The sequence below is a fragment of the Cryptotermes secundus genome, unplaced genomic scaffold (genome assembly GCF_002891405.2).
Source record: "Cryptotermes secundus unplaced genomic scaffold, Csec_1.0 scaffold317, whole genome shotgun sequence".
Taxonomy (NCBI): domain Eukaryota; kingdom Metazoa; phylum Arthropoda; class Insecta; order Blattodea; family Kalotermitidae; genus Cryptotermes; species Cryptotermes secundus.
Window position 1 is genome coordinate 169,316 of NW_019742557.1, and position 25,480 is coordinate 194,795.

Here is a 25,480-nt window from a genome sequence, read left to right on the forward strand (position 1 = left end):
CCCACCGCAGTGGCCAAAGTTCAATCCCGGGTCTGGCCAAGTGGGATTTGTGGTGGACAAAGTGGAGCTGGGGCAGGTTTCCCCTGCCAATCTTCAGTCCACTAATTGCTCCACAATCACCCTCACCTATCATCTGGGGCTGGTACAATAGGCCAGAAGTGGCCACAGTACAAGGGACTTCCTTAGTCCCATCCCACTAGCAAAAAAAAACCACTAACAACATTGCAACCAAGGTAAAAAAAAAATATGGTCGCCAATGATAACCGAATGTTTGAACTCCCTTGGTCATTTAGGGCTTCAACAAGAGGTAACCAAGCTCAAAAGAATTAAAATCAAGGTATTTAGCAAGTCACAGGCTCCTTCTTTTATTTCCCCTCCCCCCATTATCTTATGCTTAATGTGTTTCGGCCAGTCAACAGAAGCTACCTTGGCCACCCAACAAAAGCAAGAGCCATCCTTTTTTGGCTACAAGGCTAACAAAATTCTCAATTCCTGATTATATTTCTGGAAGAAACACCAGACAAGTTTGTTACAGGAGTTATTCTATTGCATACTGGAGCTGGTGTGTACTGCTATGGCACGAGACAAAAACTTAGTTTCAGCCTTGGGCACTACAAAACAGTATTCCAGACAGAAGTATATGCCATTAAGGCATGTATTATGGAGAATTTAGATAGGAACTATAGAAATAGGAACATTTACATTCTATCTGACAGCCAAGCTGCACTTGAAGCGCTTGACAAACACCAGATCAATTCAAAATTGGTCTGGGATTGCCACCAAACCCTCATGGAACTGGCCAAACATAACAGGGGTACAACTGATATGGGTGCCAGAACATGAGGGTATTGCTGAAAATGAAACAGCAGACCAATTAGCTAAGATTGGAGCTGAACATCCATTCATAGGACCTGAACCAGCCTGTGCCATCTCTATAGGAGTCTCCAGAAAGGCAATCAGGAACTGGACAAATATGAAACAAAATAAATACTGGGGATCCTTGTCTGGACTAAGGCAAGCAAAGGGACTCATACGAAGACCCTCAGCTAAAAGAGCGAAGGAACTGTTGAAGTTACAGGAACCAGCTACAATGGGTGACGGGACTACTTACAGGACACTAGTCACCTTAAAGGTCACCTCTTCAAACTGGGACTAAGTGATAGTCCAACCTGTGAGAGGTGTCAAGAAGAAAACGAAACAGCGACACACGTCCTGTGTGAATGCGAGGCCTTAGCTTATTTAAGATTAAATCACTTGGGTCAATACTTTATGGAACCATGCAACTATTTTGACGCCCCGACATAGAAAATCCTGCGCTTCAAATGAAGCGCTGGATTGCTGAGGTGACAATCAAAAGGGGAAGCACAATAGACCACTGCAGGTCGCAGTGCAAGGGCCGAGATGGCCTATCCCTCATATACATACATACATTTATTTATTCATTCATTCTATTGCATTACACATACAATATTTTTACTGTGTAGACCAGAGTTACAATTAGTAAGCTGTGCGTTACATCAGGGTGTGGCATGCTATAGAGCAACATGTATTTCTGCATAACACTACATGATATATGGATCTGCTGGAAAGTACTGGCGAAGTTTTCCACATAAACTGTGATGAAAGGGTTCCCAGCAGACAAATAATTCACAATTTGGTGTATAATGTTAGAACAATGGGACTCTTAATAGACAAGAAATGCACAAAGTCCAGTCCACACAGTAAAAATAATCCCTGTAAATTTGTATCCAAGCAATTACTACTGCCATGATGGCAATGACCTCAAGAGCTTGCTGGAAAGCAGGAAATTCAGGTTACCTCTGTGAAGGTGATAAAATGATTCACTGCATGACAAGGATGAGCAGTTGTGTGGATGGATGACAAGGACAGACTGATGATGTTGTGTAGCCAGATGACAGGAAGAGCCGAGACTCTTTAGATAAATAATTTTAATCAACTATATACTTTTACTCATAAAAAATCTTAAATCTACAATATTATGCAATTTAAAATTGGAAATAATGTGGCAATGTCATATCCAGGACAGCGCCATCAACACACATACATACTGTACAATTTGTGCATGCCTGTTCCACTTTCCACCTCAAAAATACTGTTTTGTGATTTAATATCAAAGTTTTTAACACACATTCAGAGTAAAAAGCACCAGTGATTCAATGAAACTTACTCTCATGCTTCTACATGAGAAGGTAAAAAGCTATGGAAAATTCAGACAGTTATGAGTAAATGTTGTGTAAGTACATACATGTGACTGGATTATGCAAGTTCTTTTTACTATCCTTCTACCTCCACTTGAAAACATCTTTCACAATTATCATGGCCAATAATATACTGCAAGATATTTTTATCTATTAAAATACAATATTATAAAGATTTCCAGCCTTTTAGAGCATTGTGTTGCAAGTTACAGAAATGAAACTATATCATGCATTGCACAGACAATGGAGGTTACTAAAAGCCTGTTCCAGAAACAAAACAAATGTCACTTTTACATAAATTAAAGTTAATAATGTACACCTGTAGTCTTCTTAAGTCTCTAATGCAACAATATCAATATAGATTTAGACAACAATAATCCACATTTAATTCACTAAAATGTTTGTTAAAATGTTTAAGAATGTCACTAAAATATATATATATATACATTTAATGCTTTTGCGCTACATGTTCCGGCCACACAGCGCCATCTTCAGGGAACACACTTTTAAGGATTCCTTGCCTGAAGATCACCATCTTCAGACAAGGTTCTGTGGCCAAAACACGTAGCACATAAACATTTCAGTGAACTAAGTGGATTAGTGTTGTCTAAATCTATACTGATATTATTGCATTATGGATGGAAGAAGACTGCAAGTGATCATTTAACACAACAGGCTACTGAAATATTAATAAAGTACAGTTAAGAATTCCAGCTGTAATCATATTTGTGATGCACCTAATTGGCAAATTTTAAAAACATGGCACCATGCAAACAGATCTCTAAAAGGATCTATAACGTGACAACCTGAATATAAAAACTCTTTTTTCTGCTTCATTAGCCAGACACACAGGTAACTGGAATTCACAACATTCTTTTACACTTCATAACTTTTAAATCAAGTTATAACACCTGTCTCTGAATGGTGTTAAGTACAGGGCCTGATTTGTAGTTGCAGGAGGTCTACTACCTCAGATTACTGTCTTAATAGTTACTGCAGTCATGAAACAAAGTACCCATTAATCCTTTGGTGTGAAAAATTACAAATCAAACCCTGCAGAGATGAATGTGAATAATTCACCCTCTAATATGAGTAAATATTGTTAGTACCAGGGGTTAAACGATACAGGTGCCTTGCCACCAGCGATGAATAAAAAGCGTTGATTTATGTTTGTCATTTGGGTTTGGCAGTCAGGCCATCATTTGAGGCACAAAGGAAATGGCAAACCATATTCAACAATGTTTAAGATTCATAAATTAGCGTGTCTTAACAACCAATGTCTTTTAATTTCAATTTTCCTTTTCCTCCATTGTTTTATGTCTGGCCTAGTTTAAAACAGGCAGTACAATAGGAAGAAATGGATCTTAACCTTCAATCAGAGTCAACAGGAACACCTGGGAAACTAAAATATTTGTTTACTGGACTTTAAAACACTGTTCAACCCCTAGTTTACAACATAAACTGATCATCATAATCCCAAGAACACTAATACAAATGCAGGTTGATACAGACTGACAAGAAGTGCTGAAAAAATAAATTAGTAAATGAGTTGCAATTTACTGCTGTCTTTAAAATTGTGAACAAGTGCTTCATGCTATACATTAATCCAGCTTGCTTTCTGAATTTAAAATTACTCCAATCAGACACACCAAGATCATACACCATAAGCTCTCAGTTTGAGGCATAAGAAGGCATCAACCCAGTATCCTACATATTCTTGATCTGTTCCCTCCTTTTGTCCACAACAACCACATCTGTAACTGGATTAATGCTTAGAATGAACTTGAATAACTAATTACAGATTATCTCTCTGCAAGTATTTGCCACTGTGTTCGTCAGCCACATCATGACCATCAGACATCTGTACCATGGGTGTCAGCACTTGCTCCAGTCGGCTGTTAGTACCTGCCAAGTTTTCTGGTATACTTGGCATCATTCGTGACATGGAACGCACAGGATGCATAGGGAGTGGGGAAGGAACGTTGTTAGCACTGGACTCTGTAAGGATGGAAGGGAGAATGGAGTTCTTACCTGGGAGCTCAGGAATGGCAGGAAGATTTGTATATGAATTGTTCTGCTGAATGATAGCAGCTGGGGAGCCCAACATGCTTGAGTTAGAAAAGACTTCAGATGGAGACAGGGGGGAAGGAATCTCCAGAACAAGGGAATCCGGATTCTTGATATCTGAAAAGCGGCGATGGCGAGATGAGATGCTCACTGCATCTGGGGCACAGACAGAAGAATTACGATGCTTCTTTTGGGAAGATGACAATGGGACATTTATCCGACTACGGAGACCATACTTGAGCATTTCAGCTATGTCACAAGGGTCATGACCTTTAGACTCTGGCAGATAGTACCTGTAATAAACCATTTTTGTTAATTCTGAGCACATTACAATGACATTTATCTGCATAAGAAATGAAGAAAACGTAATTTGTGGTTTCCAATGTCTGTGTAGCCATTGACAAGACCAATGCTGCTTGAAATAGCAATTCTTTCATACTTACTTTGTTTTACAAAAATGCTATGAAGGGCAAAATGTATTTCGCTCCAATTCCATACCATGCTGTCTCACGTGTAGGATCTACTTGAGAAAATGGGGTTTGTGGTTTACTTATCATCAATCACAGCCTCTGGCTATGCAGTATCATAGTCAGAAACAATGTGGGGGGGGGAAGTGGCTGTGCCCCATTATTCTAGTATCTGTCTAATGGGGCTGAGGAAAACAATAAACAACATATCTCCACGTTGCCATAAACCGTGGGTGTTTATGAGACAGTACATAACACCACTACAATGGCACACAGAACCTACCATTGCAAGAGTCTCAAGAACAGAATGCAAGATTGTGGGTTCAGGAAATTTAAAAAACAAAAATCCTACTCTGTTCTTTTTCAGATAATCACCAGCAGAAATAAGGATATAAATCAAAAAGATCAAAACTGTTGATTGTAAGATCAGTTTCATTGTATATTAATAAATGCCATGGAAATATGGAGTCAAATGCTAATTTTACAACTTACTTGAGAAAGAGAGCCAAAAATACAGTAGTCGTGGCAAACAGAAGAAATGAGTATTGCCCAATGAGGCCTTGAAGGCTAGGGAAAGTCATTCCAACAATGAAGTTACCAAACCAATTGGCCATGCTGCCGAAAGACATGGCAACTGGACGAGGACCCACTTGGAACAATTCTGAAACATGTACCAACAACACAAATTAGCAAATAATTTCATGTGCCATCTGTTAACTGTGTTAATACAAACACAAATCAACTAACCTGAGCCGATGAAATACGGAATGGGACCCAATCCAAAACCGTAGCAAAAAACATATGCAAGGACGGTAAAGATGCAAAAATACGGCATCCAAGACACAGCATTCTGAAACAAAAGAACAGCTGTAAAAGGATTGTGCTTAATAAAATCCTACAAAATGGTAAGAGAGAACCGTAATTTTAAATTTCCATTTGATGATAATTTTCTTCTTCTTTTCCCCCTCCTCCCCCCACATTTCCATTTTACATGGGTTAATTTCATTTTACATTTTCAATGGCACACCAAACAACTTCTAATTCAATTTGAATACATATGGCTTGTGCTTGGAATATTTTCAAGTTAAAACTAGGCTATGGGCTTAGCCATTCTGAGGATCATTTCATGCCAGCTATTCCACATGAACAATTATTACATGAAGAGCGCTGGCTGTTATAAAAAGTTTGGTTCAGTTATTGTGACTGAGACAATATCACTACACTACTGCTGCACCAAGCAGCACAAAATTTTTTGCTTCCTAGACCTCCGAGGCTAATAAAGAAACTAAAACTGACATCCTGGCTAACACAATTTACTGTGAACTATATACACCTTAAACACATTTCCAGCAATAAGCACTGGTTACACAAAATACATCCTGTATAAGATACATAATACACCATGCACCTGGCATTATACAGTACACAAATTTCCTCAATTTTGCAATAAACCACATGCCCACCACATCAAACTGTAACCCAAGAATATGAAATGTGACAAATAAGCTGGCCCACTGAAAATATTAATAAATAATCAACTATATGAACGGCAAACCAGTTATCTCAAGTTTTCATGCAACCAAAACCAACACCACACATGAGCACTGTCCCCTTCTTTGCTTTACCTGGCCCTTTTCCTTTTGTGCTACAGTTGTTCAACCCACACCAGTAGCTAAAATAATTTGATTCTGCTTCTGGAAGACATATTGGCTGAAAAATCTGATCAGGAAAGTGATACTTTTACAAACAAAAATGTAACATTTCTATGAATTTTCACCAATAAAATGTCTAAAGTTACACACATTTGTATTATGATTAATTAAGAGCCGGATGTTCCATGTATCAATGTCAATATCGACTCCCTTTAAAATCGTAACGTTTGAAATGACACGGCTATTAGAAATACATCTTGTTAACTGACTTTCTGCCACATTTAGAAATACATCTGTCAAACTTACAATATAAGTAATTGAAATACAAAGTACGACTAGGCAGATGGCTGCAGTCCAGCAGCTGGCAAGAGCCAGCTTACGGCGCCCACATCGGTTCACCAGAGGGATGGCAATGATTGTAATGAGGAGGTTAATGCCACCAGCACCAATGCTTGCATACTGGCTACCTTGTTTACTCAAACCAGCACTTTCAAAGATGGTAACCGAGTAGTAGAACACCTGTTAAAATAGAAAAATTATTAACCACACCACATTACTTGTTCCCCTGATATGTAAGAGACAGAGCATCTACAATTGTTCTAACAGTTGCTTTATATCTGCTAATTTATACTAGCTGGAAGGTTCTGATGTACCACATGTTATCTGTGTGCCTTAGCTGAAATATCTGTATAGATGAACACCATCTGTTCGTCTGTTAGCTGTTAGACTAAACTAATCAGGAAATAACACTGGGCAGTTCACTCTTGCTGGGTTGCAGCTCAATCCCACAAAAAATTAATACTCTTAGCAACAGAACTGACACAAAGATGCTACTTTAAATCCCACTCCTGGTTGAAACAGCCCACTTGTATTGCCTAGCCTGACGGGGTTAAATTCAGTTTGGATTTGCAACATTTCAAGGAATTTCGCTGTAATTACAAATGCGACATGAAATGCTCTAGCATTAGTAATCTTCAGAGAATGCATCCTCTTGTGTGTATCAATGTATTGTGTAAGATTTGAGGCTTTCACGGTGGTGACCATGAAGAAAGCAGTCTTCTGGGATTTGGCACCATGTATATGTGGTGTTAACCGACGTTTCGGAGGAACGTATCGCCTCCATCTTCAGGGTAGAAGAAAAAATATATAAGAAATCTGCAAGCAAAGAGACCGGTTCTCACGGTCTCTTGCGGAGCTGGGGGGGGGGCAGTCTTATCAGCTTACTTCAGCACGGGTACTACCAGTTTGGAATGTAGCGTCCTGGAGTGTGGTCAGGTGTAGAGTACATTGTGTTGCTTGTTTGTTGTGTACAGCTTCGCGTGCTCCACAACAGCGTTTATCTTTCCATGTGGCTAAAGTTACAAGGCACTAACTATATTTGGCTTTTAATGACTTAAAAAGAGTCAATATTACTGCAGACAATCATATTTTTAAGTAAATTATATAGAACACGTGATTTTACTTTCGGCAGGCCTTTACAATTAAAACACTGGGACACAGAAAGGCAGGCAGATGAACCATACAGAAAAGCACGAAAAAGCTGAACACATGCCAGTCTTGTGGAAACATGCAATTCCGTAATTCTCAAAATTCATCAAATGATGACAAATTCACTTTTCACATTCCCACTACAAAGTACCATCATGTTCCTCAATTCTGCAGAGGGAAAACTGTCACAAATGCAATTAATACACTGAAATCCAACTTCATACAAAAAACTTGTTAAATTTGAGGTTCTGACAGCAATGATTATTGCTGTCTTTTAGGATCTTGAGATCATGTACATAGGTACAAATATTTCAGGAGAAAGTGCTGCCTCCATCTTCAGGGTCTTCGGCCTTGAAGATGGAGCCAGGAGTAATAACATTCCTCCAAAACACTGGCACCTATCTACCTATAAAACTACAGGGTCACATTCCAAAAGACAGAATCTTCAACTTTCTACTGCATCTTGCACAATTTTTGCACATAATTTATATACTCCCATCTTTGGATGAAACATTTAACGCACTGCTGAACTATTTAAATTTACTAATATCCTAATACTATCAGACCAGTTCTTTTGTTCTTCCAGCTTCATTCTTTTAAACGCCTTTCAAGCACCATATTACAGTATGAGTACATTAGTAATGCCGAGGAACACTTCTATTAATGTATTATTTTATCAATAGATTAACAGAAGAAGTGTGTAAGAGTGGAACTGACTACGCTACTTTCATACACTTACAGCATTAATTCCACTGCACTGTTGTCCAGCCTGAAGAGCGCAGACCAACATGAGAGGAAGACGAAGGGTTGGGGCACGAGCGACACTCCCCATGCTCCAGGAGACCCCACCGGCTGCCAACTCCTGCTCTGCCTTGTGAGCTGCACGCAGATCCTCCAACTCATCCGCCAGTTGCTCGGGTGCCACACCGCGCAGACGAGACAGCTCTGAAGCCAATAACGATCGCACCACTTCGCACACTTGCATATGTATGCGATCCAAATACTGTTCACAGGTTGTTGATCATGGCATTCATTTATTTCTTGTCGTTTCCTGTGATCCTATAGAGATATCCAAAACATTCTGCTTCAACTATTACATTTGCTCTACAGACCAACGCAATCACAATTCCCAGATATTCATGCACATGCAAGCAGGTCTGTTAACTCAGTAAAATCCCTTTCCTTCTAGCTCATTTGCACCAGTTTCAGCAATTTTTAGAATTATCAAGCTCATAGCAAAACCAGAAAAAAGTAAGAAAATATTCAACAGCTCATTCAAATATTTGGAAACTAAATTTCAAAGAACTTGAAGATTGAAAGTAAGTAGATGCACATAGTTGCTAAGCAACAAGGCCATTATCTTGGTGCCAGAAAAAAATACTCAAGCCATGAGATGTGCAAAAAGACAAATTGTTTTATCTGAACAGAAACTTAAAAATTGTACTGCCATTTTAGACATAAAATGCTGTAAGTAAACAAGCTTTGAATTGTGTTTGGTGACAAACACATTTTATTGAATAGTGCAAATAGTCTTAAGGACTAAAAGGCAGGGCACACTTACTGGTGACATACCTACAAACAAGCCCAGCATTAACCACTTCTGCAGTATGAAAAAACTGACCTGGTTGTTACAATATTATGAATTATTTTATAAATTGATATAGAATTTATCTTCCTCATAAACAAAGATTAATCACCAAAAGTTAGAGTAATATGGAAGTTACTGATGCTATTTCAACACACTTATTCAATTTATGGTCATTAAAAACTTGAGCTACAATTTTAATTTTGAACTCCTGTGTTTAATGCTGGTACACCAAACTCTCAACATACAAATTCACATCAACCATCTTCACTTACGTAGTGCACTGGCAGGGGACTATAAAAGGGGAATACAAGATTAAGGTGTTATATGCAAAATATTGTGCCACATGAACACAAATACAGAATTTGAAACTACCACTCTCATCCACTTCCATACCGGGCAAGAAATAACAAGTTTTCATGTGTCTCGAGATGAAATTTTATGTAACAAGATAAAGGCAAAAGGAAACGCTGTGTCTGTGCATAACCAAGCACCATGCTATGAAGACATGGGGGGGGGGAAGAATGCATATACATATTCTTAACCTTGGGACTGTATGGGGGTGAGTGATCAGCTTCATGCCCTGGACAGTTTACCCTGGGCAAAAACATCAAGTACACACTGGACAAGAGACTGGGTAGGCACCACAGTTGGCCTCGATGCCAGGGAGAAGAGAAAACCTTCTTGTCCTTGCTAAGAACTGAATCCTGATTCCTTAACCATTCAGCCTATATCAAACATTAATTCTATACTGCAAGAAAAAATTCAAAACAGAATGTTTTTGATAAGAACAATAAATGTTCTGGGTTATTACTGCCTCTACTAAGGATATAATTAGCTTACAGCACTCTTATGCCCACTTCCACATACACTCAGCTGGTCTGAGAATGAACTCAGGCAAAGTTTTTCCAAGTGAGGATGCAACAAAACAAATTGTTTTTTTCCATCTCCTTTCTTTTCAGTGTCTGTTATGTATCAGACACTGAAATAATCATCCCTTTTCATTACAACCTGAAAGCAATATTAAAGTAAATGGTTCAATCATCAAGTTGTTTCCATTTACCATCAACTGGCTCTTCAGTTACATCTTAATGGAGTGTCAAGGTATCCTGAGCATGCCATCACATGTACAAATGTTTGCATCCATCATACATTTACCTTGCTAATATGGTGGCTAGAAACAAGTTAATCACTTCTCCATTATCCAAATAATGCCCACTGTACCACATCTGCTTGTCCAGTTTCCTTAAGCTCCACTATTATTTATCAGACTTAGATAAAACTAAGACAATTATGAACTGTATTCTCTCAACCAATCAGAACACACGCTCAGTATCTAACCAAAATGTCCCTACTTAACTCTCTAAATATACATTGAATTTAAAAATATTTGGCACTAGAGAACATGGAATTTCATTTGCATATCTTCCATTTAATGTGCTACTTTTGAGCATTTTGGTGTTCGAAATTAAGGCAGTGCTCATCCGTCCCCTTCTCATACTCCCGTATCAAATGTATTTGCAAACATTTCAGTTCTGTCTGATCAAGCATTAAATGCATATGCAATGGCAGTCACTGCAGGCATGGACAAGCAATAAGCAATTTCAAGAGTGGTTTACTTTAATAACCAAACTGCCAGTCCACTACAAGAGATTCTCATCCACTCATCTTACATGAATCAAACTACAGCATGCCATACCATTCATCGACAGCAACACATTTCCAGCAGCTCTTTGGTACACCTTGCTGCATGTGTTACAGTGGCATAGTGATTCAAGTTTACAAAATTTAGTATTTCACCAAAAACGTCATTATCACAATTACCTCCTGCTAAATTTTCAAAACAGATTGAAACTTCTTACTTAAAGTGAGCCCAAACTTTTGGACTTTATGAATTCCTTTATTGAAATCAAGGTAAGATCTTAATATAAATATTTAAACTGACATGCTATCATAAAAAAGTGGAACAGAGAGAAAATACAGTGAACTTTATTTAATCCACCATAAATTAACATTAAGTTCAAACTCTGTCTTCAGCAAGACAGCTTAAGTTACTATTTCAAGTACACAGCCCTTCTTACCCTGGGCTTCAAAACTAAAGTTTCACAGTGAGTATAAACTGTTACTTTAAAATAATGTTTTATTTAAAAAGTACTTTACCAAATTCTGGCTAGTTGTTAAAAGAGGTAATAAAATCAGTTCTGAAATTAAGTCACTACACCACTGTCAACTTAACTATGTATTTACTACAGGGCTTTCATGATGTTACATATCCCACAGTAAAGAAATCGTAATTACCCATATTTTATGTGATGAGTAAAACCTGCATGAAAACCTCCATTAATTACATATATAATGTATTATGTTACACAATCAAAAAATTTGTACTAAAAACAGGTGCTAAACTTCTTTCCTTTACTTTGTGACATGCAATAAGATTCTGCACTATCATTCACCTTTCAGAAACATTCACTCATCTGTTCCCACTTCCATGTACACAGGTCTGCATCGCTTCTGAAGCCCGTCAAGTCAAATATTGAAATATGAAGGGCTAGGGTATCATGCACTTACCTACACCATCAGCCCAGGTGGTTTGTGTTGAAAACAAACATAACGATGGGCAACAAATTCCATTCTCTAACAATTCCCGATATATATGAAAACAATCACAGACACACACAACAACTAGTAATCCAATGCATTCAAAAACACACTGTGTGAAGGGCAACAGAGCCACTCTCAAGCTTAATTTTGTAACAATGTTTTGTGATTGACTAAAGGTGTCACAGCAAATTACTATTTCAAATAAAAATTAAGGGCCTTTGTGCATGATAGGCAAATGACAATCTTCACTCAAACTAAGTTACAGCTTGAAAAACAATTTTTGATTCATATAAGAAAAAAAAACAAGGAAAACAGCACAGCTTTAGTAAGAAGACATACTACTGCATTCTTTTTGTATGCAAGCAGTAACCAGCCAAATACTAAAATCACAAGAAGTCCATTGTTACATTAAAAGCTCAGAATGTAAGATTCACAGGAAGTATCAACTTATGCCATTGATCACATGATTGGTACTGTGTATTGAAACATCTCTCTTTTATAACCCTTTAAGTGAGACTAAATTAAAAACGCAGAATATGTTTATTCACATAGACTTGTAAACTGACAAATAAGCAGTTCCGTCATTCCACTTAAAGGGCCAATATTTCAATTGAGTGCAATAATTTCATAAAGAACATGAAACTGAAACATATTTATAAGGAATCTGTTATGACCTCCCTACCTGAATCAAAACAAACAATGCTGGAAAACCCACAGCTGTCAAATTGTAAAAAAAAAACAAACTGTTGAGACATTTAAAAAATACAGAAACTTAGTAATCAGGTCATAGTAAACCATTTAAGATCTCCAGACAGCATCACATTAACCTTTCGACTGCTAAAATCTTTAAATCCTGAACACATCATGTCACTCATCTCAAGATTTCTGCACCTTAATGTAACTACAAATTGTCCCTAAGGTACCAACTTCTGAAAGAGACATGGCATTATACGGTGTGACCATCGGTAACCTGGCTTAATTTGTTGTTCAAAGGGTACATCCTGCTACCAACATGTACCTTGTATCATTGTCACAGCAGGAAATGAAACAGCCAGGATGTGCACCCAGAGAACGGAAAGTCTCACTTCTTACACGCATTTTTCTTTTTTAAAGTCATCACACTGGAGTGGGCATAAAAACTAATTAGCAGTCAAATGGTTAGCTTCAACAAACTGTAGTTGTAGTACCTAAATCAAGTATGCTTAGGCCATAATTTGTCTAAAAAAAAAAACTTCCAAATCAAATAACTCTTATGCCCTCAAAATTAATCAGATGCAGACTGGTGCATCAAAAGCAAACAATTATGGAAAACAGTACTGCTATACCAAAATGGTAATGTACAAGCAATGAAGTTATCTGACTTTAAAGTTATTAAAACAGAAAAGGTCTAACCAGTGTAAAGCTGAAAGTTACTAAAGTTAAATTTTTCACTAATGGCAAAATGAAAGTTTGTGGGTATTATTAAAAACAAGTGTACTTCCACACAATGAGGTATTTGATGAAATGGGCAAGATACAGTATAGAATGCACCAAATATAAAAAAATTACCTTCTGCAAAAGAAATATTAAGTACAAAATGTATGTTTTCTTTTCAAACTTACACCACTTATTTCAGTATTTACAATTTAGTTCACAGATGCTTGTCCACAGAATCAGAACATTATACATAAGTTCACCAACTCTAATTCACTGATGTGCAGAAAGTACTATGAAGCTGCAAAAGAAACTTCAATATAATGCTGATTTTGTCATGGAACAGAAAAAAAAAATCAGCCAGCAAATGTTTTCCCTTTTAGGCATTTGGAGATGTTTTCCTTGCAACAATTCCACGCATTTTTAAATAAAAGCCTCAAGAAATGTTTCTGAATATCAGTTTCAACTTGACCTACATTACTGTCACAGTTGAAATTTTCACAAAATTTAGCATCAAGAAGAGTGAGCAGCATATATAACACTACTTTTCTTTTTAATTAAAAGTACAAAAGGGATACTACATTATTAGAAGCAAACTGTAATCAATGACAGCCAAAACTGATCAGATTGCAGACAATATTTGGTGCATCCAATATGACAACAAGCTGCCCATTAAAAGTTGCTTACATACCCTTTATCCCCTTCTCTTCATGTCCACGTACAATGTAGAGAAACTTTGGGCTCTCTGGAAGGAATGGAAAAGCCACCATTGACAAAAGGGTAAGAAGGGCAAACAGCCCAAGCAGATAATGCCATGTGTCATCTTGACCTGCAAAAGCACAACAAGGATCCATTACGAACACATTTCAGAATCAGGAAAGTATGCTGCTGTAATCAACCACAAATAGTCCTCTGAATAATGATATGTCCATTTCATCCATCTACTGAAACTATCAATTCCCTCATCTCCCTTCCTACACAATTTTACATTGTCATTAATAGCTGAAAGCTGAACAGGACATAACCACTGCTGTAAACATGTTTCCACGTTTCTAGAGAAATGAATTGACACATAATAGAGGAACTGCTGAAAGTGGTGTTTTCTATGAAATCTGAACCGAGGTTAAACAGTGAGGGCCATTGGGAAAAAGTCGGTCAGAGTCAGGGGTTAGTCGATCTTGGCTTACATTCATAGCAGCTGCTACGTAGCAGTAACTGTTACACTGCTGCTATCCCTTGACAGCACAGCGATTCTTAGTTCCACGCCTCATGGGATGAATGACCACAATTTACCATCTGAGAGTTCTAAGAGCTGCAGTTGTAGTGAGCTACAGTGTGTGTGTGTAAACCTGTGGCACTTTTGTAGTTATCTGTTGTTAAGTTACAAACATTCAATAAAGGCAGTTATCTTAACTCCTCGTCTAGTCACAAACCTGAAACAAGTGGTGTCACAAGTGGGACTGGATTGGAACCTATGTGGTTGATAATCATCGTGGACTTTGAACATCTGGTAACCATCATGGAAAGGCTGAGAAACCAGGGTGGCAGTCAAACAAGAACTGAAGGCCACAGTGAGAGGCAGCTGCAAAAAGATGGAGGCCACTCAAGAGAAGATAGAGGCTAATAGGAGATGGATGCCATTCATGAAAAGTAGAGATAAAGGTGCAGCCAAGAAATGAAAGCCACAGAAAGGGCCAACCATGAAAAAATGAGACCACAATAAATTCCGTTTAGCCTGAACTGGAAATCGTCAAACAAAATGGGTAAAACATCCTATGTCAACCAACAAACACCCTACCTCTGTCAGGAAAACAATGCCAGGATTGAAGCAACGCAGATGGGTTACTACTGTCTCTTGATATGAAAATCCAAAGACTCTACTAGGAGATAGGGGAACACAAAGATGGCCCTTCATAGGGAGAATGTGAACACAGTGAAAGGCATTCATGATGGGCTCAAAACGCTGGTAGAGGAAGTCACACGAGTTCCTCTAGACCACATCATCATATGGCACAAGTTAACAATGCAGCTAGCAGGAATCGAAGTCAAAGCTGAATGCGGATCTTTCAGCAGAGCAGGAACGACAGTGTGCGCTGCACATTGCAGCCACCTACATTATACAGATCATCGTGGGTCATGTTCCAGCAGCAGATACTGTGCTGGAGCACAACTACTGGATGCCCTGTGAGAAAGCCACATACCCAATCGCTGCCCTGAATGAGCCAGCTGCCTACATTCTACAGGGTGTTCCTGCGAGAGTGAAGTACAAAAAGTTTATTGCATTGCCATTTCCTCAATTTGCACTGCTTCATTCACAAACGTGTGTTCAACTTAGGCTGATAACAATTCTTGGAAATTGCAGTTCCCAGTTTCCTTGGTGTGCTCTTGCCCTTAGTTATTTGTAGGCACAAGTTGTAAATCCAATTACCAATCCAAACCCCACATGTAGTCATTAACATGTGACAATATAACATCAAAATGGACCTTAGCGAGAATGTTTAGGAGTGCAGTGGACTGATGATTGGCTTCAGGCATAGGAGTTTGTGAACATGGTAATGAACCTTCAGGTTTTGTAGCAGAAAATGTCATGGCTGAGAATCTGTGGATTTTTTCAAGATGTAACTGGGAATAGTTACAGACATCCTCACTTCCAATTTGCCTCAGACATACTTGAGGAGAGGGAGGAATCATCTCACAGAACTGCTGGTCCTTCCTATCAATACCAGTCTTTATACAGTCATAAACTAATTTGTTCGAGGAGGATGAGGTGGGCAGGTCATGTAGCACCAATGGGGGAGATGAGGAATGCCTATAAGATATTGGTGGGAAAGCCAAAAGGAAAGAGACCACAGAGAAGACCAAGGCGTAGGCGGGTGGACAATATTAGAATGGATCTTAAGAGACAGAATGGGATGGTATGGATTGGATAGATCTGGCTCAGGATAGGGACCAGTGGAGGGCTCTTGTGAACACAGCGATAAACCTTTGGGTTCCATAAAATGCTGTTAAATTCTTGAGTAGCTGCAGAATTGGCTCCTCCAGAAGGGCTCAGCTCCATAAGCAAGTAAGTAAACTAATTTGTATTTTGGAGGGAACACTGGGATCTCAGGTGTGCAAGTTAACATTTATGTTATACACAACATCTGTTATCCACTATGCAATTAAACTATCTCCAAATCAAATGAAAATGTTGAAAAATTAAAAACCATATACATATAACAAGAACCCATCCATTCCATGATCTAATCCTTCCAGCGGCACTATGGACCTGGGGTTGACTCAGTCTCTTAAGAGAAATGAGTACCAGGAACATGTGAACATCCTCATATTAAGGGAGTCATCCTTGAGCACAGTTAAGCACCATACCATGACAACACATGGGACAGCAGAGGAGTAACTCCTCTGACATGAAATTAACACTAGTGGTCAGCTTCAGACCTGGGACACTTTACCTCAGGGAAACTATCATTGTATTCACTGCATACGGGGCTGCAAGGGCCCTGAGCCCTTCTGTCTTACTTTCCACAGAGGAAATTAATAAAATTCATGCTTTCAATTACAGCAATCTTTCTAAATCTTTCAGTATTATATTTTTAATGCTTTACATTTTTCACCCCATATATGACTTGTGGGCATGTGTAACATCTCAACCTTTCAATCAGACACCAAAAAATACTGTTTGGGAGAAAACCTTATCAAAAAACATAAGCCGAATGGCTATGTCTAAAAGAATTATCACAATTCTATACGTAAAACTTAAGGTTGTTACAAACACGTTATAAATCATGCTCAGACTAATACTTGATGCATGTGGAAATTTTTGAGTACTTATTAAGGATACAGTATTAGAGTTTTTCACAGTGGTTAGGTGGAATTTTACCTTTTGAGATGTAAGGTCATGTAGTCTGATAACAGTTTAACTTTACTTTCTGCTTCACACTGTTCTCTTGCTTGGCATACTCTTTAATTCTGAATATGGAGGTCACATTTTCTTCCAAAACGTCAACTTTCAAGGGGCTACACGGAATATCTCAGAAAATATAGCTCTTCAGTTCTTAAGAAATCTGATTTCTTAATGCCCATTTATGAGAATGTGTACCATTTGCATAAAAAATTCTGAATATGGGTAAATCTGTTCTATGTTAATACAAATCTTGCCCAGAAAGTGACAAGGACCTGACCTACTCACATATTATACTGTAGCATTCTCGAGATGCCAGACCACTCATCACTGAACCTGACAGCAATTAGAATGCACAAAAGCAACCCAAGAGTGCCACAATGAAAAATAAAAAAGTATGCCTGGCAATTTGTCAGAACATTATATTCTGGTAACAAGGATCATAAGTACATTGATCTTATCCTCTTCCACAGCTGGTCTAAAATTGATCACTTCAATCTAATACCAGATTTTGATCTGGAGACATCCTTACAGTGCAAATGTCATTGCAAATTAACAGCAAATTTCACAACGACCACCTTTCTGTAGTGAGATAAATCCTGAAAATGCTGAATATGTAGCTGGANTATAGGACTTGTGGGCATGTAACATCTCAACCTTTCAATCAGACACCAAAAAATTCTGTTTGGGAGAAAACCTTATCAAAAAACGTACGCTGAATGGCAATGTTTAAAAGATTTATCACAATTCTATACCCAAAACAACACGTTATAAATCATGCTCAGATTAATACTTGATGCATGTGGAAATTTTTGAGTACTTATTAGGGATACAGGATTCGAGCAGTTCTTAAGAAATCTGATTTCTTAATGCCCAATTATGAGAATGTGCACCATTTGCATAAAATAATTCTGAATATGGGTAAATCTGTTCTATGTGAATACAAATCTTGCCCACAAAGTGACAAGGACCTGACCTACTCACATATCATAGTGTAGCATTCTCGAGATGCCAGACCACTCATCACTGAACCTGACAGCAATTANAAACCTTTGGGTTCCATAAAATGCTGTTAAATTCTTGAGTAGCTGCAGAATTGGCTCCTCCAGAAGGGCTCAGCTCCATAAGCAAGTAAGTAAACTAATTTGTATTTTGGAGGGAACACTGGGATCTCAGGTGTGCAAGTTAACATTTATGTTATACACAACATCTGTTATCCACTATGCAATTAAACTATCTCCAAATCAAATGAAAATGTTGAAAAATTAAAAACCATATACATATAACAAGAACCCATCCATTCCATGATCTAATCCTTCCAGCGGCACTATGGACCTGGGGTTGACTCAGTCTCTTAAGAGAAATGAGTACCAGGAACATGTGAACATCCTCATATTAAGGGAGTCATCCTTGAGCACAGTTAAGCACCATACCATGACAACACATGGGACAGCAGAGGAGTAACTCCTCTGACATGAAATTAACACTAGTGGTCAGCTTCAGACCTGGGACACTTTACCTCAGGGAAACTATCATTGTATTCACTGCATACGGGGCTGCAAGGGCCCTGAGCCCTTCTGTCTTACTTTCCACAGAGGAAATTAATAAAATTCATGCTTTCAATTACAGCAATCTTTCTAAATCTTTCAGTATTATATTTTTAATGCTTTACATTTTTCACCCCATATATGACTTGTGGGCATGTGTAACATCTCAACCTTTCAATCAGACACCAAAAAATACTGTTTGGGAGAAAACCTTATCAAAAAACATAAGCCGAATGGCTATGTCTAAAAGAATTATCACAATTCTATACGTAAAACTTAAGGTTGTTACAAACACGTTATAAATCATGCTCAGACTAATACTTGATGCATGTGGAAATTTTTGAGTACTTATTAAGGATACAGTATTAGAGTTTTTCACAGTGGTTAGGTGGAATTTTACCTTTTGAGATGTAAGGTCATGTAGTCTGATAACAGTTTAACTTTACTTTCTGCTTCACACTGTTCTCTTGCTTGGCATACTCTTTAATTCTGAATATGGAGGTCACATTTTCTTCCAAAACGTCAACTTTCAAGGGGCTACACGGAATATCTCAGAAAATATAGCTCTTCAGTTCTTAAGAAATCTGATTTCTTAATGCCCATTTATGAGAATGTGTACCATTTGCATAAAAAATTCTGAATATGGGTAAATCTGTTCTATGTTAATACAAATCTTGCCCAGAAAGTGACAAGGACCTGACCTACTCACATATTATACTGTAGCATTCTCGAGATGCCAGACCACTCATCACTGAACCTGACAGCAATTAGAATGCACAAAAGCAACCCAAGAGTGCCACAATGAAAAATAAAAAAGTATGCCTGGCAATTTGTCAGAACATTATATTCTGGTAACAAGGATCATAAGTACATTGATCTTATCCTCTTCCACAGCTGGTCTAAAATTGATCACTTCAATCTAATACCAGATTTTGATCTGGAGACATCCTTATAGTGCAAATGTCATTGCAAATTAACAGCAAATTTCACAACGACCACCTTTCTGTAGTGAGATAAATCCTGAAAATGCTGAATATGTAGCTGGAAAGTTTAATTACAAATAAAAAAAATAAGAGAATTACCTAGTACACTCTTGAGTCCTAAAATCTGAGCAACAAGGACTCCAACAGTGATCCCTAGGGGGCACAAGACACCCATAGCACCACGGATGCTAAGAGGAGAAATCTCAGTCAGATACATTGGAATGGTACTTGTGACAAGACCTGGAAACAGAGAGCATACATGTCCTCTCAAGCATCTGGGTTGTACACACCAACACACATTTAACATTATCCGGAGCAAGTTGAATTATTTACCAGAGGAGAGACCAACAACGAGGCGAGCCAGAAGAAGCATCTCCACTGAGCCTGCATGCCGTGAGCTTACAAACAAGATGGCTGCCAAAATACCCAGAATGTTGTTTATTATCACAGCTCCTTTCCTGTTAAAATCATAATTACAAGTTGACTGTCAAACATATGAACAAATTCATATTCCGTTGCTTCAAGAACATTCCTAATAAAATTGTAAAAAGGTCAAAATTATTTAAATATAAATTTCTGACCATTATTAACACTAACACTCGATGCTAAATAGAAATGATCCTTACCTTCCAAAGCGATCAGCCACCCAACCTCCACTCAGTGAGCCAGTCACCCCGCCCACAAGGAAGATTGAAACAATGATGGACCAGAGGATGTTTAATTGAGATGGGCCCATATTGATTCCATAGTGATCAGCCACTGTTGCATTGCAGAACTCACGAATTATCTGTATAGAGCACATATTGAAGAATATTATTTTTGAGTAGTACATATAAAGTCTAGACCTACACAGCTTCATGCAAAACTGATCTATGATGCATGTTTATTTAACACCATCAGTTAACTCAAGACTATATAACACTGGATGACTAGGTGGTAGTGAATAATGAATCATAAAGAAGTGGAACGAAGCAGTTGTAGCCTTATTCAAGGTATTGTCTCACCAATTGTCTCAAAGGATTGAAGAGAAATATTAATATTCATAATGAGGACAGTAACCAAGGCGTAAGTGGGTGGACAATATTAAAATGGATCTTAGAGAGATAGGATGGGATGGTATGGATTGGATTGATCTGGCTCAGGACAGGGACCAGTGGAGGGCTCTTGTGAACATGGTAATGAACCTTCGGGTTCCATAAAATGCTGGGAAATTCTTGAGTAGCTGCAGAATTAGCGGCACCTCAAGAAGGGCTCAGCTCCATGAGTGAGTACGTAATTAGGACAGTACATATCCCTGCTGATGCCTGAATGAACCTGAACAAAAATACAGGAACCATTACTGCTTCAGTGAACTTGCTCAGTCTTATACAAAAAAAAATGACAAATTTTCATTTCCTGTGACCACCTCCAGCCATGAATTTTAATATTCACAATTTCTTCCCACCTGACATGATAAAGGATCCTTATTCAGGGGGTCAACTTTATCCTAGCTGCATTCTAATCCTTCACCGACCACATACCCATATACAAAAACCATCAAAAGCAAAACACATATATCAATCACTCCATTATTAAAGAGTCTTATAATTGTCACATTAAATCAGAAGATATAAAAGCAGGCGTTTGGTGGTGCTTTACAATAAAAACTAAAAAGAAAAGTTTGATACTGACAGAGGTTGCAGAATTATTACAAAGAATGCGGAACTGAATACAGCCAAGTTCTTTATTCATGACCTTCATGTACTTCATCCCTGGTGTCATCATTAGCCTTAATTTTCAGGTACTCTACAACCAATTTACAAAACTAACACTGACTTACATGCGCTGGAGTGTTCATTACACCGATGTTGTAGCCAACAGGAATAGATGAACCTACAGTTGTAGCCACCCCTGTCAACACCAGCAAAGGTGTCCAGCCTTGCACTTCCTAAAACAAAGAAAACATACAGTGTTTAAATTCAGGTCATATGTTAATCAAAAAGTCCATAGGAGCAAATTCAATTTTCAACAATTTATTGCACTAATTCTTTGCACATCACATACCTACGAGATCAACATGGTGTACCTAGATTAAACCATCGGAACCCAAAAAAAAAGTTTCATGTTAATCAGTAAGTTCAGTACTTCTGTCAATACACGACTACTTTACATGATTTTATTTCTTTTAGGCAACTAAGTAGTGTGTCCTGAACACTATTAAGTATGTTTTTCTTCTCTGCCTTTTGTTGAATGCAATTCTTTGACCCACCATATGGTGAGGAAGAGGGAAGAGAGTTTGGGATAAGCAGTGAAGACCTTGGGAGCCAAACTCCATACTACAATCCCCTGCCTCAGAAGACAGATGTCTCTCACAAGTTACTGTCCCTTCCTTGCATGATATTCATAAAAAGAATGCATATACTGAGGGTACATTGTTTTAAAAGGAGAGTTGGCCTGCATTTTGAGTATACCCTACATACAGAACACTTGAAATGGGACAAATAAAACCAAAGAAGAATCAATATCAAAATTTGCTGTGTCATGTAACCGATCCAATTTCCATTACCAATATGCAACTGCTGGATGGATTAGAATGTTGTTAGATAGCGACTGTAAATGTTAAACCAAACTCCCACTTTATAATTTCCACAAATGAGAGTACCACAGCACCACCTAACTGAGGATCACAAAATATTGTATGGTACTAAGCCTCCAAAAAATTTTCGGTCATTTGTTAAAGTGAGTAACCACAGAGTTTACATGAAATTAGTAATGATAATTTATAATTGTAATTAGAGTAATAAACTTGGCACATCCAATAATCTTTTTCTCAAAAGTATGATCTTCTCACATCGTAACATTTATAAATTTACTTGGACCATCTCCTGATAGAAAGACACACATTCAAATTGACCATATTTTGATAGATGGGAGACAACATTCAAGTATACTTGATGTCTGAACGTTCAGGGTGGCAGACTGTGATACTAACCACTATCTGGTGGTGGCAAAAGTTAGGGTGAGATTGGATGTGAGAAAAAAAAACATTCATATGGAGAGGTTCAATCTCAAGAAATTAAATTAGGTAGAAGGTAAAGAGCAGTTATCGTGTTGAAATTTCAAATAGGTTCGCAGCTTTGGAAAACTTCAGATACTAAAGTGGATATTTGGGATTTGTGATGGACAAAGTGTCGCTGGGGCAGGTTTTCTCCAAGTACTTCGGTTTCTCCTGCCAATCTTCATTTCACCAATTGCTCCACAATCACCCTTACCTATTATCTGGGGCTGGTACAATAGGCCAAAAGTGGCTGCTGTACAAGGGACTTAGTCCCACCCCATTAGCATTAAAAGAAATTAGTCCCACCCCACTAGCAATAAAAAAAAAGGTGGATGTTAATAAAGCTTGGGAAAATATTATAGAGAATATAAACATTTGTCAAAGAAAGTCTAGGTTATTGTGAACTGAAGAACCACAAGCCATGGTTCGATGAAGGATGCTCAAAATTATTTGACCAAAGGAAATAAGCCAAACTGCAGTGGTTACAGGATCCAAGCAAAATAAATGGGGATAATCTGAACGATATAAAACGTGAAACCAGTATGCATTTCACGAATAAAAAGAGGGGATATCTGAAAGATATGAGCTTGCAATGAACAGTAAGAACAAGAACATTAGAGACCTGTATAGAGGAATAAATTATTTCAAGAGGGGTTACCAACCTAGAAGTAACTTAGGGCAAAATCATGACAGAAAAGACAGCTAAGAGATCCTTTGGAAATGTGGCACAGTTCAGATATTTGGGAACGACTATAACAAATCAAAACATGATTCAGGAGGAAATTAAGAGAAGACTGAATTCCTGTAATGCTTGCTACCATTCAGTCCAGCACCTTTGGTCTTCTCACCTTCTGTCTAAAAACATAAAAATTAGAATGTACAAAGCTATAATTTTGCCTGTGGTTCTGTATGGGTGTGAAACTTGCTCATTAAGGGAGGAACATAGATTGAGGGTGTCTGAAGAGAATATTTGGGCTTAAGAGAGAGAAGAGGTTGGAGAAAACTACATAATGAGGAACTTCATAACTTGTATTCTTCTCCAAGTGTAACTAGAATGATCAAGTAAAGGAGGATGAGATAGGCAGGAGACGTAGCATGAATGGTGGAGAAGAGGAATGCATATATGATATTGGTGGGAAAGCCAGAAGGAAAAAGCACACTAGGAAGGCTAAGACGTAGGTGGGTGAATATTAAAATGGATCTTAGAGAGAATGGGATGGTATGGATTGATCTAGTTCAGGATAGAGACCAGTGAGGGCTCTTGTTAACATGGTAATGAACCTTCAGGTCCATAAAATGGTGGAAAATTGAGCAGCTGCACAATTGACGCCTTCTCAAGAAAGGCTCAGCTCTTGTGTGTGTGAGTGAGTGACCATAGCATATGAACATGGGGCATAATAATAGTTGGCAAAAGTAACCAAAGTGCAAAGTAACAGCAGCAACCAATTTCTAATTCTGAATTTAATATAACACCATCAAAGGCATACGCAGCACCTAAAAGCACTGAGACTGCATATGTGCAAAGAATACATATGCAACACTGCGTTGCACCTTTAAACGCCCGTTTCGTTCCTGCATAAAATGTAAACGCATATTTTCGACATAGGTATTAAATTTTTGTTATTTTATGTAAAGGTGTTCACATCTGTCCCTACATCCTAGTAAGCTGGGGTAGCTGTACTAGACTTGCATTCGGTTTGTGTTGATTTCGAATCCCGCATGGGAAACCATCTACCATGACAGATTCGTTGTTTCTCTGTCCATCCAGGCAAATGCCGTGATCATACTTTCATTACGACACGACCACTTCGTGTGTAATATTTTCCAAATCATTTGTCATACAGTTTGACGCTATATAGTCCGAAGCACTTAACCGCGTAATAAAATAACCCTCCCCACCAAAAAAAATAACCTGTTTAAATTAGTAAAAAGATAAATATATTGGGTACCAGACCTCGGAAAACCAACTACTGTTTTACCGGAACCATAAGCCAAAGTTGGAATCATCGCCTTTAAGCAGACTTAATACTGATAATTTACGAAGACGATACCAGCTGCGTGGTTAAATGTCGAAACTTGCTTACTGCTCTCGCTGGTATACAAGCAGGAGTTTCAAGGAACGACTCTATAAATCAATACCGGACACGTCGTTGCTTGTAGCGTCCAAACCGGCAGCATTTGGCCGGCCATTCGTGCAGCTTTTTGCTACTTCTGTATGTTTTCAAAAAGTCAGGTATGATTTCTGCTCTTCAAACGTAACGCTGGATGCTAATTTTCTATTAGTGTTACCTACATACATCCGACAGGAAGTCTACATCTGTGTTGTTAATACTGTTCTTCGGGTTGTTAATCTACTACCCCACCTCCTGGCATCAACTGCCGAACACTGCCCTCCGTTTTAAGGGTACCCATTCCACACTACTACCAAATTTTTTTTGGGGGGGGGGGGGTAAATCGGGGAAATTAGTTAAAATTTGTAACATAATATTTTGTGCTCAAGAAAACTTCCATCAATAA

The 25,480-nt window shown here is 38.2% G+C and overlaps 1 protein-coding gene across 1 annotated transcript in view; it reads right to left on the reverse strand.

Annotated features, from left to right (window-relative positions):
* Positions 1 to 1,932: 1,932 nt before the first annotated feature.
* Positions 1,933 to 25,480, reverse strand: part of LOC111873341 (solute carrier family 2, facilitated glucose transporter member 1) — a 25,375-nt gene continuing 1,827 nt past the window's right edge. The window contains exons 2-11 of the mRNA XM_023867988.2: positions 21,746 to 21,853; positions 20,553 to 20,713; positions 20,260 to 20,384; positions 20,026 to 20,166; positions 14,187 to 14,324; positions 8,633 to 8,838; positions 6,712 to 6,924; positions 5,501 to 5,603; positions 5,246 to 5,414; positions 1,933 to 4,579 (exon numbers count right to left, since the gene is read on the reverse strand). Of these exons, the coding sequence (XP_023723756.1) occupies positions 4,015 to 4,579; positions 5,246 to 5,414; positions 5,501 to 5,603; positions 6,712 to 6,924; positions 8,633 to 8,838; positions 14,187 to 14,324; positions 20,026 to 20,166; positions 20,260 to 20,384; positions 20,553 to 20,713; positions 21,746 to 21,853 (1,929 nt within the window). The 3' untranslated portion in view covers positions 1,933 to 4,014. The remainder of the gene's footprint in view (positions 4,580 to 5,245; positions 5,415 to 5,500; positions 5,604 to 6,711; positions 6,925 to 8,632; positions 8,839 to 14,186; positions 14,325 to 20,025; positions 20,167 to 20,259; positions 20,385 to 20,552; positions 20,714 to 21,745; positions 21,854 to 25,480) is intronic.